Source organism: Telopea speciosissima, chromosome 7 (genome assembly GCF_018873765.1).
Source record: "Telopea speciosissima isolate NSW1024214 ecotype Mountain lineage chromosome 7, Tspe_v1, whole genome shotgun sequence".
Taxonomy (NCBI): Eukaryota; Viridiplantae; Streptophyta; class Magnoliopsida; order Proteales; family Proteaceae; genus Telopea; species Telopea speciosissima.
The window spans coordinates 23,000,659-23,020,511 of record NC_057922.1 but is presented as its reverse complement, the minus strand read 5'-3'; the positions used below and the strand labels follow the sequence as shown (position 1 = coordinate 23,020,511).

Genomic DNA, 19,853 nt, shown 5'->3' with positions numbered 1-19,853 from the left:
TTGGCTCTCTTCTACGCAAGCTGTGAGTGCATGATATTTATTCTCCATCTTAAGGGGGAGTGTTAGAGTTATTAGTTCTCATGTCCTAGGGGTATTTCTGGAACTAGATATTAACTAGTTTCCTTATTATGTAATTTCTTCTTTTTCTTTCTTTTTACCCTTTACCTCCCTAGGGAGGTTGGATGTAATATGTCAAGACATCATATTTGAGTAATATAGGTGTGGAGGGAGAAATCCCAAAATACACAACTTACAACCGAGACTCTTTCTCCTCCTTGTTCTTCTCCTCTTCTTCTTCTTCTTCTTTAACTTCTTCTTCTTCTTCTTCTACTTACACTCTCAATCTCAATCTTTACTTCTTTGTCATAAAAGAACTCTTAATCACTCTAATACACTCAATAAAGTAAATAAACTCAAACAGTTTCCAGCTATTGAGTATTCTAATCTAACTCAAACATTTAACTATTAATCCCACCTACAAAGTACAAACTTTATCCCCACTTTGCAGGCTTATAAATTATGCACATTACAAAAAGGCCCAATGAGGCAGATAAGTTACCTAAAGAGCTTATTTTATTGCAAATAAGCCTTGGGTTGGGTTATGTAGGTGCTGGGCCTTTGATCCCATGGGTTTTCTTTGTAATAGGCCACTTTAATGGGCCTAAAAATGGGTAGAAAGTAGGAAATGGGATTTACTTCATTAGTTTAGTTAGAGTCATGTTTTAAGTCAGTTTCTTTCATTATCTTAGTTTCCTAGTCAATTTTTATTACCTTATTACTTAAGGATTGGGTTAGGCATTTCCCTTTTAGTGTTTGAGTCTGTTTTTGAGTCCTCTAGATAAGTTTGTAAGGGGCTACTAACCTTGTACACGAATTTGATTTACGAGATCGAGAAAAAAAAAACATAGTGTTGTGCTATGTTCTTTGAGAGAGTATGGTGAGACGCCATTGGTGAGAGACCAAAAGTCGGTGAGGCTGTGGGTGAGAGGCCCAAGTCAGAGAGACTACCCTATCTTCTTCTTCCCTTCTTCGATTTCCTTTTTTATTTTATTGATCTGAAATTTCCTACAAAGCTGAGAACCGATCGAAGTATTTACTATTGCTGGACCTGAAGTTTGCAATCCTCTTGTGGATTGGTTATCACTTGTGACTAGTCTACATTAATTGTAGTGGCTCATTGGGCAGTGGCTGGTCCCTTTTCAAAGACATTCCCTTCTGTTATTTATTTCAAGATTGATCTTAGATTATCACATGAAGATAGGTTGTTGAAAGAGTTTTGAATGTGTGGCAGCCTCCTCTGCTGGGATATGTATAGTTAAGTTTTGATGGATGTTCCTTGGGTAGTGGAGGTGTGATTGGAGATGAGGCACAGCCAGTAATAAGTATGTACATAGGCCCTATAGGTGAGGGTTATTCTACAAGACAAAACACCCAACCTACCTTGATCGCACACAAGGGGTTCCTTGATCAAACACAAAGGATCTTCAATGGAGAAAAGCAAACAAAACTGCAATTTTATTTAATCAAATCCGAGTGAATGCTGACCTCCCTTACAAACTTATATAGAAAACTCAAAAATATTTTGACTCCTACACTGAAAAAGAAAGGCCTAACCCAATCCTTAACTAAAAAGGTAACCTAACTTGACTAGGAAAGTGAAATAATAAAGGAAACAGACTCAAAACAGGACTGGACTTATAGAATCCTAATCCAGCCCAACTAAAACACTTATCCGGATTTCCTTTCAACTGTTCAAGTTGAAAGGAATAAACCTGTTCCTTTCATCCGGATTTCCTTCCAACTATTCAAGTTGCTTGGAATAAACTTGTTCATGCTTTCTCTACACCTCTCATTGCCTTTGCTAGAAAGCTCCGCAATGTCAAGATTGCTCTCAAAGCTTGCAATGTTAATTCCTTTGGTAACATTTCCACTTCCCTCGCTGATTGTAGATCCAAGCTAACTGATATTCAGACAAGGCTTCAAGTGGACACTTTCAATTCTCAACTGGCCAAAGATGAGAAGAAAGTGGCCTTTGATCCCTCATCCTTGGTGGCTTAAGAAGAGAGCTTTTTAAGGCAAAAAAGCTAGGGTCAAACGTCTTGAAATTGGTGGTACCAACTCAATATACTTTCGTAGGACAATGAAAGCTAGAACCAAACACAACTCCATCCCATTACTACTTGCTCTAGATGGATCTCTTCTTTCCTCGGTTGAAGGTATTAGAAGGGAAGCAGTCCGGTACTTCAGGGATCTGTTCTATCCCAGCTCCCCTGCCTCCTCAACTCCCATCCCTGATGGGCTTATCAACAAGGTCATTCCCAACCTTCTCTACCAGCCCCTGCAAGAGATCCCAAATGAAGATGAGATTCTCAAGGCTGTTCCCTCAAAGCAAACAGAGCTCCTGGTCCTGATGGGTTCAGTATAGGTTTCTTCTCCTCCTGTCGGGACATTGTCAAAATTGATCTTATCAAGCCAATTCAAAGCTTCTTCTCTAATCCCGGCCAAATTAGAGGTATAAATCGGACTTTTCTTTGTCTTATTCCCAAGAAAGATGGTGCCTCCTGGATGTCAGACTTCAGACTTATTTCTCTCTGCAACTCCTTGTACAAGTGTATTGTCAAAGTTCTTGCCAACAGGTTAAAGCTGGTTGTGGATTCCCTTGTCAGCTCCAACCAATCAGCATTTATTGAGGCCGAAACATATCAGATAACATCCTGATATGCAATGATTTAGTCCGTGGTTTTGAAAGAAAAAGTCATTCCCCTGGATAGTTGTCAAGCCGTCACCTAGGCGTACAGGCGCCCTAGCCGACTTGGACGCCTTGGTAGCCTAATTGGTGCCGCCTTAATTGGGAGCCTCTTTAACGCCTTGGGTCGCCAAGACACCGTGACAACTATGTTCCCCTGCTGCCCTCATGAAGATAGACATCCACAAAGCATTTTGATTCTTTGAGATTGGAATACATTGTCAATGTTTTGAACAAAATGGGATTCCCCCTGCTGTTTGTTAATTGGATCAACCATTGCATCTCCACTCCTCACCTTTCAGTGCTTGTTAACGGCAGACCTGCGGGCTTCTTCTCCTCTTTAGTGGTAATCAGGCAAGGCTGCCCCCTTTCCCCTCTTATACTTTCTCGTGGCTTGGAAGTTCTATCTAGAGAGATTCAAAGCAAGACCGATCTTCATCTCATTACTCCTATGCCCAAATGCAAGAAGCTCAAGATCACTCATTTAGCTTTGCAGATGACCTCATGATCTTCTTCAAAGCCAATATTGTATCAGTAGAGACTATTATAACTTGCTTGAATAAGTTTGAGGAATATTTTGGCCTTAAAATTAATCCCAAAAATCCCAACTTCTTTTGGCGGGTCTCTCAGATACAGAAGAAAGGCTCCTTCAAGCAAAGACTTCTTTCCAGCTAGGTCATCGTCTAGTCAAATACCTTGGGCTGCCCCTTATTCCAGCTAGGCTGACAGCTCATCATTGCACTCCAATTCTTGACCTCATGTGTAAGAGACTTCAATTATAGAAAGGTAAGCTTCTCTCATATGTTGGCCGACTGGAGCTTATCAGATCGGTCCTTCAATCCTCGTATAAATATATATATATATATATATATATATATATATATATATATATATACAAGGTTTAAAGTATCGGTATCCCGTATCGTATCGGTAGGGCGATTTTAAGAGATGTATCATATCGTATCAGAGATATATATAGATCGGTGCAGAAATGCATGAAAATGAGCAAAATACACGTGGAAATACACTTTTGGACACAAAAAACAATATAAACAAGCAATATATGTCATGTATCATGCATATACATTAAGAATTGTTAATAATGTATAACTAGACAAGTGCGGAACTTTGAAATTGTTATAAAAGATGGGATTTCTTACATGCAGAGTCACTCTATTGCCATGAAGAATGTTGGGGTGGATCAAACTCATGCCTGTAAGGGTCTTGAAGAATAAGAGCAACTAGGATGATGTTGTGTATTGACCAAACATAAACACAATACTGACCCTTAAGGAAGCCATTTTCGGTTTTGGGTGAAAAATGGTGGATTTGAGTTCAAATCTTTGCAAATGTATACAAAGCATGCATCTAATAGTTAGTTGAACCTATTCTCCTTGAATCATAGTCCAAAACCAAAAAAAAAAGAACTAAAATGCAAGATTTGAAGCAAAAGATCAAGTTTTTTGAAAAAAAAACCTACCTTTCCCTTCAAGTGTTGAGTATGTTTTGTATTCTAAGGATTCGAGTGTGATGTGCATCCAACCCGATAGATTTTTTTGGCGCGACCCAAAGGGAGAAAAAGTTGAGATCTAGTTCGTGACACAGAGGGTGGGCCCAACTCATAGCAAGCGAACAAATCCCTTTGGGGGTTTGGGGGCGTAGCCCCCGAGAAAAATTTTGGGGGTTCTGGTTCATGTTTGGTGTAAAATGTGAAAAAAGGCATGTGTATAGATATGTATCGATACCGATACGTATCGGCCGATACGATATGATACGGACCGATACTTTAATCCATGTATATATATATCATAGTTGTCAAGGCGTCACCAAGGCGCCGCTTAGGCGTCCAGGTGGATTTCTAGGTGGCTAGGCGGCTGCCGCCTTATTGTAGGGTGCCTTGGATTGGTTTAATTGGTATCGAACCAGTTTTTGGCACTTATTTATGCCAAATATCATTTAAGGTAAAAACATTTACTGAAGATATTATTCATAAATAAGCAAATACCCCCTATTTGAATCCAATAAAAACAGTTAAAAAATCAAATTCCAAAAAAATAAAAAGTCAACCCCCCAGTTCAAGCACAAAAACTGGATTTTCGGCGATAGGTGAAATTTTCAACTTTTTAATGCTGGGGTTTGTCACAAATCTAAAGATTCCATAAATCTTAATATCGTAAAACATTGCTAAAAGCTAAGAGTGCAGTAAAATATTCATTTGTTCTGATATCTAAAAAAATATTTTCATTTAGAGCGATTTTGATCACATTTGCGCACACCAAATAAGGTTTGACCAGAACACAACTCCTTCAATACAAATCAGATTTAAGCAAATCTTGGATTTGTTGGAAAGCTGATTTTGTGCTCTACCTAATACAAAATTTGATCAATCAAATTTTTTAGAGAACAAGAACATTTCTCTAAATCGAGAGCATGTTAAATACTCATTGATAACATCATATTTTCTAAGAACTATATAGACCAAATGTGAGACTAGGTATACTTGAAAATGACCAATTTCAAGAACATATAAACCAAATGTGTGTTTTGATTGTTTCACACATATAACTGATATATTTAAAAAACAAAAAATTGGAACGTGATTTAGGCCGCTTAGGCGTCGCATCTAAACGCTTAGGGAGGACCTCAAACGCCTTGGATCGCCTAGCGCCTTGACAACTATGATATATATATATATATATATTGGTTTGGTATCTTTGGGCTGCCTCATGGCATTATTAAAGATATTGAAGCTCTTATGTGCTCCTTCCTTTGAAAAGGCAAAGAAACCTCTCGATTCCTCCATCCAATCAGCTAGGCATCAGTTTGCCTTCCTAAATCAGAGGGAGGTCTTGCATTGCATAGAATTAAAGAGGTCAATTCAGTAGGCATTTTAAAATTGATTTGGAAGACTGTAGACAAGAAGGATAATATTTGGGTTAATTGGATTGATTCAGGTCAGCTCAAGAATGACTCCATTTGGATGGCCGTCCCATGCTCAGATGCTTCCTGGGTGCAGAGAAAAATCCTCAAACACAAGCTTTTAGCCCTGAGGTTGTTATTTGCAAGATTGATGATGGTGACTCTACTAAGCTTTGGTTAGATTATTGGCACCCATTGGGAGTCTTGCTTCCCTTTGTCAGCTCCAGAGAAATCCACAGATTGGGCCTCCACAGACACTCTCTTGTTGAAGATTGATGATGGTGATTCTACTAAGCTTTGGTTAAATCACTGGCACACATTCGGCGTCTTGCTTCCCTTTGTCAGCTCCAGAGAAATCCACAGATTGGGCCTCCACAGACACTCCCTTGTTGCAGATATCATTTGTCAAGACGATTGGATCCCCTTCCCTTCCCTCCCCCCCTCCCCGCCTTAACAGCAATATGGTTTGGCCTCTCCTCCATCCCTAGAAGGCCTTTTGGTTCTGGAGACATAATTTGCTGGTCTCCTATGTCTCCAGGCATGTTCAGCTCTAAATCAGCTTGGGACCTTATCAGATCAAGGGGTCCAATTTCTCCTTGGAGAAAGATTGTTTGGTTCAAAGGTTACATTCCCCAACACAGCTTCTGTGTATAGAGAGCTCTCTCCAACTGTCTCCCTACACAATCGTTCCTTCATCATCGGCATATCCATGTTTCCCCCAATTTCTGCCTCGGAAGATGTTGACCATCTGTTTTTTTATTGCCCCGTCGCCTTATCAATTTGAGCAGGAGTTTTGGAGCGTTGTTGGCCTAGAAGACGAAGAATCCACCCATTCAGCAAAGAGTGGATTTGGGTGGACATGACATTCTCTAGAAGTTCTATTTGTGATATGATTGGGAAGCTGGCTTTTGGTGTGACCATCTCTTCTATTTGGATGGAATGCAATCTTAGAAGATGGACCTCCAACTCGAGATCTCTCTGTCAGATTTGGGATTCCATCCTTTTTTATGTCATAAGCAAAATTCCTAGGTCCCCCCTCTTATTGTATTACATCCCCAAGGAATAGGCATATTGTTGTATCCTAGGGCCTTCCCTCTAATCTCCTCTCTCCTCTCCCCTCTCCCCTCTCCCCCCCTTGGTTGAGGTCTATCCTCCTTGTATGTAGCATTGTTTTTTCCCCTCTGCCCCTTTGGGGGCTTCCCTGTTTTTTCCTTTCCTTTTGGTAATGAATATATTATTCACCCAGATAAAAAAAACAATTACTTGTAACTTAAATTGAACCACATAAAACCAGTTCAATTGAATTAACCCAAAACAACTTAAAAGTAAACTAAGCCCTAACAAAGCAATCCCGTATGCAGCCTGAATACCAGGGTTTTAAGAATCAGGAATCAGATTGGTGAATCGGCCGATTCGGATCGGATTCGGCCGTGACCAATCCAAATTTCCACCCAAGGATAAAGAATTGGGTACCGACCTAGTTTCGACCAGCCAGAAACTGAAACTGGTCGAAACTTGGTATTTTTTGGGTAAAACTTGACATGTGATGAGCTGGTCAAAATTGATCGAAACTAGTCGAAACTACCGAAACTGGGTTAGTTAAAATTGGTCGAAACTGGTAGAAACTATCGAAATTTCCAAAACATTGTCGAAACAGTCATAACTTGGTATTTTTTAAACTCCCCTAAGGTTTCGTCTCGGTCAATTGCGAAACCGATATTTGTTTCCATGTTTCCACCGATTCAAACCAAAAATCCTAGAAATTCCTTGTTTTGGATCTGAGGACCTATTCTAGGGTTCTTGAGCACCGATTTGGTCCAATTCCAATCCGGATCAAAATCGCCAAAGTCCGATTCCGGCCCTGATTCCGTGTTTTAAAACCCTGCTTAATACCCATAATTTAGGCCCATTAAAGTGGCCTATTACATTGAAAACCTATTGGACTAAAGCTCCAACACAAGGCTTATTTCCATTAAAATAAGCCTTATATAGGTGATCTAACTACATCAAAGGAGCTACATCCTTGTACAAAAATTTTATTAATGAGATTGAGAAGAAAAAAAAACATAGCTTTGTGTTTTGCCCTGTGACAAAGTATAGTGAGATGCCATTGGTGAAAGACCAAAATACAGTGAGAGGCCATTGGTGAGAGACCCGAGTCTGAGAGAGATTACCTAATGTAGCTCACAATAGGATAAGGATCCTATTAGAGGCCAAGCAACAGGACCTAAATACATCTGTTGGTTAGGCTAGGCAGTTTGGGGCTGTTTAGGGCAAATCTAGGGTTTAGGCTAGGGTTATGGATGAAAATAATATATGGTAATGATCAGCAGGTCTAGGGGGTTATTTTGATATAAAAATATTGGGGTTTGGATCAGTTTAAAATTCCTGCAAAATTAGGGTTAGAGTTTCGGGTTTTAGAAATTAAGAAAAATTACCAAAACTAGGGTTTTGAGTGGGATCTAAGGGTTGGGACTGAATTTAGAATACTAGGGTTTATGAAATTAAACAGAAAATAAAGGGATCGAATGGGGAAGGAGAAGGAATGAAAAAGAAAAGAAATTAAACTCAAACTCACCACTGGAATCCACCTGCAGCAGCTTCAATGATGAAGGATGAAACCACCTTCAGAGAGAGAGATCCTCTCAGCCATCACGGCGTAAGGAGTCGCAGGAATCCACCCACCCTTTCCACCTTGAAATCCACAAGGATGCACACTCAAAGGAGCAGAACAACAGCAGCAGTCGGCCAACAGTAGAAAACAGTCTTTTTTTTCAAATTTCAATGTGGGGGAGCCTCCCACGATTTATACTTTTATAATAAAGGGCCAATGGCCAAATCCTAGTACAAACTAAAGTCTTTTCCTTCAAAAATCGTGGAAGGAAGAGATTTAATCTAATTTAACTTATTTAAAACAATAAAAGACCTATTTAACCCTACTAACTTAAGTTAAAAGATATCTAACTTAAAATAACTAATTTAAAAGAAGATTCCATATTAGCCAATAGGATATAAGGACCTATTAACCAATAGGAACACTTCACTTAAATTAGACCAATTGAACCAATTGGATGCAACCAATTCTAAACCGGTTCAATCTAAAAACATAAAAATAACTAAGTATTGGGCTAATCTCGTATGCAACCTATATACCCCTAGTTTAGGCTCATTAAAGTGGTCCATTACATAGAAAACTCATGGGATCAAAGGCCCAACATACATATAACCCAACCCTAGACTTATTTCTAAAGAAATAAGCCCATTTCGGTGATGAATCTGCATCACTACCCTATCTTCTTCTTCCCTTCTTCGATTTCATTTTTTTTTTTTTTTATTGGTCTGAAATTTCATGCAAAGCTAAGAACCAATTGAAGTATTTACTGTTGCTGGACCTGTAGATTGTGATCCTCTTGTGGACTGGTTATCACTTGTGACTGGTCTATATTACCCAACCTATAATATAACTACTCAATTGTCAATTTCAGCCCATTGGAATGCCACCAACACTGTATGAGTCTCCCAAGCTTGGATATAGGCCTCCATACAAAATTATTGTCTAATGCAACTACACCAATTCCCCCAGTGTTGAGAAAACTCGCCCTTGAGTTTTGTAGAGAGGAAGAAATAAAAACAGTCTAATGGGGGTTTTCTGCTCCCTGTCTGCAACTTAAACAAAATCCAACATATAAAAGCTTCAATGTTGCATTTGTGTCTTGAAATATGTTGAGAATAACATGTTCAATATGTTGAACATCCTTCGTTGCAGTGGAGTCTGTTGTTACTTCACCCATAATAATCATCTCGTCTCCCTTTGCTGTTCAATGCTGTCCCTGATCAGAACGGTCTTCCTTTTGTGTTGACCATTTTGGCTCTTCCTGTGCCTGCACTACTGGTGTCACCTCCTTTGGTTCCGAGCATACTTCATCATCCAGTCCTTGAAGAACAAACATCTATTGTAAATGAGAAGGCTTTAGGGTACACAAATTTTTGTTGCGATCAATGACGCTGCTTCATTTTTCCAACCACTCTTGATCCATTTTGATCATGTGCTCAGAAGAATCAAACACTTCACAATAAACACCATTAAAATATTGAGAAATTGAGAATTCGACAAAAACATCATCTTCAGATTCAATGATGATTTCATTGGTCTTTGACAACATCTCCACCACAAACCGTCAGATGAAATTGTCATTATGCTCGTAATCTATAAGTAAAATAGCAGTTTTTTTTGTTGGGCAAACGAACTCTGGTCTTGAAAACATAAGTATTAATGCCCAAGTTCGGCTCTGAGACCAAATAATGCAATCTGAAAACCCAGACCAAGGATATCAAATGCAAACAAGTCAATGATCATATCTGTAATCGGAATTGGAATAAAGGAAGCAACTGCTTTGTTAAGGGAATTAATCAGATCGATGGAAGGGGCATGAAAAGAGATGTGATCGATCTTCTAGGGAGGAAGAAGAGAGGAGAAGAGAGAAAGAAAAAAAAAAGAAGAAGAAACATGTTTGGGATACTAATCCCGTATGCACTGCTCAATAGCACCAGAACTCTTAAAAAAAACTCATATTTTTTACTCAAACAATCTCTAATGGATGGGGGTGTATTACATATATAATGACCTTTTAAAATTCCTAATTTTACTCAAATAATTCCTAATCACTCTAATACACTCAATAACGCAAATAAATTCAAACAAAACTCTATCTACCTATTAAATATTCTAATCTCTACTAACCTAGTCTACAAACTTTATCCCCACTTTATGGACTTCTAAATTAGGCTCATTACAATGAAACCCAGAAAAATAAAAGGTCCAACCTATAATATAACTACTCAAAGGTCAATTTCAGCCCATTGCAATTTTGGAACTTCCCTCTTAGATATGCCCTAGAAGGAGGGGTCCAATGCAAAATCTGGTAAAGAGGATCATAGTCTTCCCAATCCAACAGGGAAAACATGGAATCCCATAAAAAGTAATAGGGATGTGCTGCATATAGTATTCCCTTCTTGGAACAACCATCAAAGGCAAAGTGAATAATAGATAGTGTCCAAGCAGAACAGATAATAATATTTGGTGCCTTCTAACGGATTGCTAATAACTGAACATGATTTTCCATGTCAATGCATTTCGCCAGATTAGCCGACTCTACTGAGTTGGAAGAGAGTCTGTGGACTATAAGTTCCTCGTCCCTATCTCAGTAGAAGGATTCAGCAGAGAGAACCAACTATGACTAGGCAATCACAACCTTCTTTAATCAAAGAAACCTTCGTTTGGGAGATGTAATGGCACAGAAAGAATAAACGACAGCATCAAACCATCGAGTCCAAATCTCAAATTAAGTCTCATAATTGTCCACATTTACTCTGTTTGAATAAATAAGGGACATCAATCCAGTACCAGATAGTTCAAACATATATGAATAGTCTTGTCATTCCATTAGTTTCAGTTTAGAGAATCAAATTATGCCCACCTGAAGAGTCATCAACTCTGTTAGTACTGGAACTCCCCGCGGCCTCCCTGCTTCCAAATTCACTATCACTACGACCTCCATCAACAACAACAACAACCTCCTCGCCACCCAATGAAACAGACACCTCGTCGTCACTATCTGAAGAGCTTCGACCATTCTCCCGAAAATCAGCCATCGTCACTGCCACCACCCTAGAGTGCAGCCTTAAACTTCCCCTCCTCCACTTCTATTACAGCCTCTGATCCAGATCTCCAGAACCTTCTATACTGAGAAAAAACAACAGATGCGTTTCGTCTTGATTAAGGAATTCCAAACCCTAGAGGCGAGAAACACTTTCGCCAAAAGGAAAAGAAGTATATGGTTTGCGTTTGGCATATCCTCTCACGTGACCAACTATGGAAAGACTTGATGGAAAGACAAATCGAGCTGTGCCGGAGAATTCAAAAGAAAGATAACTCGTTTTGTTTGTTTTTCTTTGTTATTCGATGATCGAAAGATTGAAGACAAAGCAGTAGGTGACTCTGTAACTGCAACCGCATCTGCATCCACCACTGAAATTAGAAAATTTCGGTTCCAATTTAATGGTTATTACAGGAAATGAGGGAGGTGGGGTGGAACGTCGTTACTCGTTCGCCCAAGCGACAGCCAGACTCTTCCCATTATAAATGTATCGTGTGAGTGCAGGTCACTGCAGAGTTGATTCCGCGACTACCGGCGGTTGGCTGTGAGATCCTTCAAGAGGACCTTCCATTTGTTGGAATAATGTGGGACCCATGCCACGAAGGGAAATTTACACATACCACCCCTGAGGTTTGACGAAATGATATTTTCACCCCTAGTTTTGCAAAATTCTGCGTCCCTTGAAGTTTGCAAACGGTAACAAATAAAGCTTCTGTCAGTTCATGACTAACACTGTTAAAAATTAGACTTGAACTCGACGGAATTGCCTTTCTAAGAAAAACCAAAAAAATAAAAATATGCAACTCATCTTCCCCAAAGCAAGATCGCCAGAAGCTCTATTAGGAAGGCCGCCGGACTTCCGAGCTCCACCACCTTCTCCCGTCGCCAACACAAGTAGTCATCGATCTGGTGTGATAAACGACGACGATCGAGCTCACCGAATTCTTGGAGCAATCGACTCGAGTTCCTACTCTCGTCTTCCCCGATCTCCTCTTCCCTCTACACATCTCGATCCAAAGCATGCCTCAAATCAACTTCCGATCATTGATGTCCATGGACAAAGATAACTCCATCGATATCCTAAACTTTCAAGAATTTGCTGCAGCGATCGGCTGTTTTCAGATCGTTAACCATGGAATCTCCCGAGATTCATTTCGATCGATTTTGGTTGCCGCCACTGAAATATTCTGACTATCATCGGAGAACAAAGCGTTTGCTTCGAGATCGTATGGAAAATTATACGGATTCGAGGAATTCTCAGGCGATGAAGAGATATCTGATGATGGAGATGCCAATGAAGAATTCGTTTGGTGCAAAGACGATGGTTTGACGTCGGTAATGGAGGGAACATGGCCGAATGGATATTCAAATTTCAGGTAAAATCACACTCCCAAAGAATTAATAATTTCAAGTTACGTAATAATAAACATGAACTCGACTTCATTATATCTTCTTTAGGATTATCATTTTTCCTTGTATTAATTTCTATTAAAAACAAAACAGGTCTCAGCCAGAAAATGGAAACCCTCTCCAAGGAGATAGAGGAAGTGGCCATCAAAGTTCTACAAGTGCTCTGGGGAAGAAACCTCGAAAAATCAACCATGTTGAATCCATCTTTGGGAAAGATGAGTTGCAGATTTTGTTTTTTGTTTTGTTTTTTTTTTTTTTTTTTTTGGGGTTCTTTTTAGAAGGGCAATTTCGTCAGTTCAAGTCTACTTTTTAACAGTGTTAGTCATGAACTGATGGAATGAGCTTATTTGTTACCGTTTGCAAACCTCAGGAGGGTATGCAGAATTTTCCAAAACTGGGGGGTAAGAATATCCTTTCGTCAAACCTCAGGGGTGGTATGTGTAAAATTTCCAACAAAAAATAATTATGTATATATGATTCTAAAATTTAGCTATGGAAAAAAGAAGAGTAAATTACTCCCCCCTCCCCTCGATTATGGTCTAATGACAAACCCCTCCCCTGGGTTTTGAGAAATGACTCTCCCCTCCCCTGCATTCCCAAGATTCTATCAACCGTACCCTTCTTGCGTTAAAAAGGGCATTAAGTGATGACATCACCCTAATTATATTCGTTTAAACCCCAAACTGCCCTTATATTTGTAATATTCCAATAATACCCCGCCTAATAAGAAGAGAAAACAAATAGAGAGAAAGAGAAAGAGAAAATGTATCTCTTCTTCTTCTTGTTCGAACACATCTGTTATCTTCTTTCTCCGTGAAAATCGAGAGAACATCATCATACAAGTTAGCGGTTAGCTGCGGTCATATTCTTTTTAAATGCTATCCGGCTAAACAAGGTAAGCCCAATCGATAAACCCTAATTTTTATCTCTAATCCCATCGATAAACAAATTGATAAACCCTAATATTTGGGGACAACCCATTTTGCGAAATTCGAAGGGTGGTGCAACATCAAATGTGATAAAAGTTCATTCAAAAGATTGATCCTACACACGGTTAGGTAAGATTTGCACCTATAGTAGTGCAATTGATTTCTGTGGTTCTTTTTTTTTCTTTTTCCCCAATTCTCTTGTTGTATTATAAAAACGTTTCTTTTGGCTTGATTAGATGATTATATGCTATTCCGTTTCATTATGGGAGTGTATATAACCTATATTCAATACCTATGTGATTAAACTAGAGAAAATAGGCAACCAACTCCCATCTCACGGCTTGGATCGGCAACCAACTCCCATCTCTCTCTAATTTTTATTGTTTAGATTGGAGTTATTTTCTCACTCCCATATCTCTCCGATTTCTATTATATAGGTTACGGTTTTGTATTCTTTAGATCACTCTACAACATTGATTTGTTTTTTTGTTGTTTTTGTTGTGCATCTTTTACGGGTAAATGTATCAAATGTCTAGCTCAAGTGTTAATTGCAGCAATCCTAATACACTCAAGTACAAATCCTTGAGGTGCAAATGTAATCGGAAAGTGTGATTAGAATATCGAGAGCTGATAATAATCCAAATAGGCTTTTTACGATTGCCTGATTAATGGTTGTAATTTTTTTGTTTGGTGTGATCCCATTGTTGCACCAACAACCGAGCTTGGCCGAATCCCACCCTCGATTTACAAGAGTTGCGGGAGGAGGTGCGGGTGCTAGGAGAGGAGATACGGGTTTTGCGAGAGGTGTTACGGGGTTACAACGGGCGGTGCGAAGTGGAACAATTAGAATGGATGAAACGGAGAAGTTTGTTGCATCAATGAAGCTTGGAGTTTATTTTGTTCTAGTTTTCTTTGTTGGTGTAATTGTATCGATTATGATTGGCAAATAAATGTGAAACTGATGTACTTTTTTTTTTTTTTGATGAAAGTGAAACTGATGTACTTAAATCCCAAGATTAGTAATGAAAAATTGTACAACATCATTAGCAAATGATTCTACAATCATATTTAATCAACAAGATCTTCTAATTGGCTTTTTCCTCAAGTGATCATTATAGGACTTTATATTGAACTTCTTTCTCATCATTAAACAGAGCCAAGCGGAGAACCACTATCACATACAATTTTAGATGAATTGTTGAAACCATCACACGGTGTATTCACAACTCAACTCCACCACCTCACCGCCCCTTACAAAACCATTTATGCAAGCTTTGGACAGCATTCCCTTGTATTAGTCTACTTGTACCACAACATCTGGATATTTGGACAGCAATTCTCTTGTAAATAGGCTTTTAAAAATCTGAAAATTTGGACAGCATTTCCCCTTTAAATAGGCTATCTTAAACCTGGAAATTTGCACAACATTCCTAAATTATCCAAAAAAAAGTCTATGCTTCCAAAAGTATTTGTCTACCATACTTCAACATCCAACATATCTAAAAAAATTTGTTTGGATCATCCACATCCAATTTAACATCATGTCCAAAATAAAAGTCTACCACAAAATCCAACATATCCAAAAAAAAAAAAAAGTTTACAATCATCCACATCCAACTTAATATCATATCCAAATAAACATAAAAATCATCAAATTACACCTATGATTCTAATTTCTTCTTGCCTCTCCTCCCCTCTTTGAACTTATTTCTTCTTCATTTCTCTTGCTTTCCTTTTATCTTCCTTGGCTTTCCTTTGTGCTTCAATCTTGGCCCGCATATTGTCATAAGTGATGGTAGAAGAAGCTTGAGATCTGGTCAATCTTTGAGAGGTATTGACATCACATTTGCTCCCACTTCCCTTCTTTCCCTATACAAGCATGAATTCAATATTAGAATCCTTGTAATCATCACGATAACATAAAATAAGTATGAGTACTTAGGATACAATCTTATGATTATACCTTTACTTCCTTCCCTTTAATTGGAGCTCTTTCGCATTTCCTTGAGTTGTGGCCTACCTCCTTGCAATTGCTACATCTATAGACCACAAGTATTCCTAGCTAGACATCTATTGACCATGCATGGTGATATTATATACATTTCTATAGGAAAGCATTGTCGATATGGCGATTCTTGGTGCGATAATTGGTGCTGCAATTGGTGGATGGATGAACGATCGATATGGCCGCAGGATCTCAATCCTGGTTGCGGACTCTCTCTTCTTCAAAGGAGCTATTCCATAAATTAAGACGTTTGCTTAACTCACTCACCGATTCTCGGTCAATCGTCGACGGAGTTCTTCAAATCGGCGTTCGATGCCAAGTACACTTGTCCCATGTACTAATACGCCCTCGCGGGTCGATCCAACCTAAAGAGAGTGTACAACGTGGGGAGAGATTAGTGCCTTAGGGCTAGAAGAGTTGGGCCCCATAAATTATCAAACAAGGCTAAAATAGGGGACCGCACATACAGCAAGGCTATATCATGTGCTGTCTATGTGCTGTCCCTCTCGGACTTTCCCACCGTGAGATCTAGGTTCTCGGGGGCACTTGCATGTACTGTCCATGTGCCTGTCCCTCTCGGACCTCCCACCGGATCTTTCTCGGGAGGCACTTGCATGTGCTGTCCATGTGCTGTCCCTCTCGGACCTCCCACCGTGATCTTTCTCGGGGACGCACTTGCATGTGCCTGTCCATGTGCTGTCCCTCTCGGACCTCCCACCGCGAGATCTTTCTCGGGGTGCACTTGCATGTGCTGTCCATGTGCTGTCCCTCTCGGACTTCCCACCGGATCTAGTTTCTCGGGGCGCACTTGCATGTGCTGTCCACGTGCGATCTTCTTGTTCATGCCATTCGAGAATGGTTTTGCGCCCCAAAGTCTTGGGCTAAAATGGGGTATTCTTAGGGGTTTTTAGGGGTCTCTTTGGCCATGAGAACAACTCCAACCAAGGTGCCATAGCACACACCCAACATGGGTTTGTAAACCCCATGATCGATTAGGTTTTTCTCCATTAAAATACATATGGAAAGAAAACTCATGGGTTTGGGTATTGGGGTTTTGAAAGGGGCTTTAATCAATGTTATTTAACAACCCACAAACCACACCTCTATGGTCGATGTACCTATCCTCGACGACTTCTTTAGAGTCACGGTCAACAATCTTGTGGGATGGCTTGAGTATCATGGTCCACGAGTTCACGGCGTACTCCGCTCCGGTTCTACATAAAGGTTCAAACCAGGACGGTGGTGGTCGACCGGAGTTTTAAACCGGGTTTTGGGCACGGATTTAACATCGTTGGTCGTATTTTTGTGGGTCTCGGTGTTGGTATGGCATCGATGACATCTCCATTATACATCTCGAAGCTTCTCCTGCTAAAGTCCGAGGTGCCTTGGTTAGTACCAATGGTTTCCTTATAACAGGAGGCCGTTCTGTCTTACCGATCAACTTAGCATTCACCAAGGTAATTAAGCCATAATCTTGTAAAGTAGTAGTAATGATCTGGTCTTGTTTCTTTTGGTTTAGTGTTAATAGACAAGACAACTTTAATTAACCCATCGATTTGATGTTTCGAGGCTCCTGGGACATGGAGGTGGATGCTTGGAGTTGCGGGGTTACCACTATGTTTCAATTTGCACTAATGTGGTTTCTTCCGAGTCACCACGGCGCTTTATAGAAAGGTTCACACTTATTTTTATTCCCGTTATTTTCGAGTTCTTCAAATGAGAACTTTTCAAACAATTTTTATCTTGTTATATATCTAGATAAGTTGAAACTTGAGCTCCAATTATCTGCAGATGATTAAGAAAACCAATTTTTGCTTCTTGTGTATTTATAATGTTATACGAGGAAGGGAAGATGAAGCCAAAGCCTTACTCAAAAGAATCTACCCGTGGATGAGGTGAAATGGAGATACAAGCTCGAAAGAGTCTATTGAGACAGAGATCAATTGCACTACTATAGGTGCAAATCTTACCTAACCGTGTGTAGGATCAATCTTTTGAATGAGCTTTTATCACATTTGATGTAGCACCACCCCTTCCGAATTTACGCAAAATGGGTTGTCCCCAAATATTAGGGTTTGTCAATTTGTTTATCGATGGGATTAGAGATAAAAATTAGGGTTTATCGATTGGGCTTACGTTTAGTTTAGCCGGATAGCATTTAAAAAGAATATGGCCGAGCTAACCGCTAACTTGTACGATGATGTTCTCTGCTTCATGCGGAAAAGAAGATAACGGATGTGTTCGAACAAAAAGAAGAAGAGATACGTTTTCTCTCTCTTTTCTCTATTTGTTTTCTCTTGTTATTAGGAGGGGGTATTATTGGAATATTATAAATATAAGGGCAGTTTGGGGTTTAAACGAATATAATTAGGGTGATGTCATCACTTAACAGCCATTTTTAACGGCAAGGGTACGGTTGATAGAATCTTGGGAATGCAGGGGAGGGGAGAGTCATTTCTCAAAACCCAGGGGAGGGGTTTGTCATTAGACCATAATCGAGGGGAGGGGGGAGTAATTTACTCAAAAAAGAACTCTATCCCGAATTGGACATCCTCCGTCAAGACTGCAGGGTTAAAATGATCACCTTGCCCACCATGAAAGGTGAAATATTGATTCCTGCGACGATGCATCCACGTGCATTCTCGTTAGCCTGAGCGAGGTCACACCCTCAGACACAGAATGCCTTCCCTTTAATTATAAGTATGCAATGTCACGCTCAGACACAGAATGCCTTCCCTTTAGTTAGAGTATGTGTTGTACCAAATAACGCTTCCCCCAATGGGCAAAAGACATGTGGCGGAGGTTCTTAAGCCCCAAGACTTCAAACGGCTCCACTCCCCTATCTAAACAAACTCCAACAATCAACCTATGGCTTCGCAAGAAACGCACGTCAAATCGAAGGAACACGACACACACTCTCTCCTCTCACTCAGACACGTGGCTGGATGCTTGAGAGCCAACGTCTCTGTAACGGTCACAAGAGGTATTCACTTTGACACTCGAGCTCTGACTCTTTCTTTCCCTTCTTTTTATTTACTGTTCTGATGGACTGCCTTTAGCATCGGAAAATCCCCTTCGAACTTCGAAGTCCGTTCTAGATCTCTTCATTGTTCTTCGTCTCTTATAAGGTTCCACGTCACTTGGTCAAATTCCGGCAGCAACACTATGTAATATCATTTTCCCCCCGCTTACAATACAAAAAAACCAAGTAGTAAATTTCATGAGAAGTTTCAACCAAAAAAAAAAATTTCATGAGAAGTCAAACTAAAATCAAAGACTTGCCACATCTGAAAACTAAGCATCAAACAAAATCAATTGCAAAAGATTTCAGTGCATGATCATGCGTGGTGCACAATCGAGCAAAGAACCTTATATGGAATCAAAGCCCCTGTCGAAATGACTTAACAACCCCGTATTGTGTGTTTGTGCGGGTCGTCAATGGGATTCATGTGTGGTCGCATGAATCCTTCCCCATAAATGATTTATATTTTTAAACTTTAGATTGGAAAGAGGCTCCATTCTCTACCTAAAAAATATGAAATTAAAAGAGAAAGTTCTTTGTGGGGAAGTGTATTGGGCTCGCCCACATCCAAACATAGTGGGGGCAAAATGACCGCCCTGTCCTCTTTGAAGGTAGAATTTTTACCCCCAAGATGCTTCTATGCCCCCTCTCATTTTCAAGGGTTCGACAAGGGTGTGGTGATCGTTTTGCATGCCACTGTATTAGGGCGTAGGAGCGGCATGCCTAGCCAGACTGGGTAGGGTTCTTTTTCCCCAAAAAAATTATCAATAAAATAATTAAAAAAAAAAGGGACTGAGTTTCCTTTTTAGTTGCATAATGTAGGTTAGTGATTCCTTTGTCTACCTATGTCATGGCAATGGGTTTTTTATGTTGTTTTTTTATTTTTTTTTTATTTTGGGGGGTTGGTTAAAAGAAAATTTATTCAGAAGAGTACTGAGTTACATTCTTGTACATTGCAACATGTTGTTCAGATAAACAGGGATTGGACAAAGGCCAAAATGTCCTACTCACAATGGACAAAACCTTCATAGCAAGAGCATCACTATTGCATTAGTTGCTCTTGGAATAAACTGAAAAATACAAGACTCAAAGCACACTTGAAGATGTCGAATGTCTTCCACAATAGCTCGAATCCTTAAAGGAGAGTTGATATTCTTGGATTGAA

At 39.7% G+C, this 19,853-nt stretch overlaps 1 protein-coding gene across 1 annotated transcript in view; it reads right to left on the bottom strand.

Annotated features, from left to right (window-relative positions):
- LOC122667921 (sterol 3-beta-glucosyltransferase UGT80A2) overlaps positions 1-11,462 on the bottom strand; it is a 64,071-nt gene extending 52,609 nt beyond the window's left edge. The window contains exon 1 of the mRNA XM_043864403.1: positions 11,143-11,462. Coding sequence (XP_043720338.1) covers positions 11,143-11,317 — 175 coding nt within the window. The 5' untranslated portion in view covers positions 11,318-11,462. The remainder of the gene's footprint in view (positions 1-11,142) is intronic.
- Positions 11,463-19,853: the final 8,391 nt, after the last annotated feature.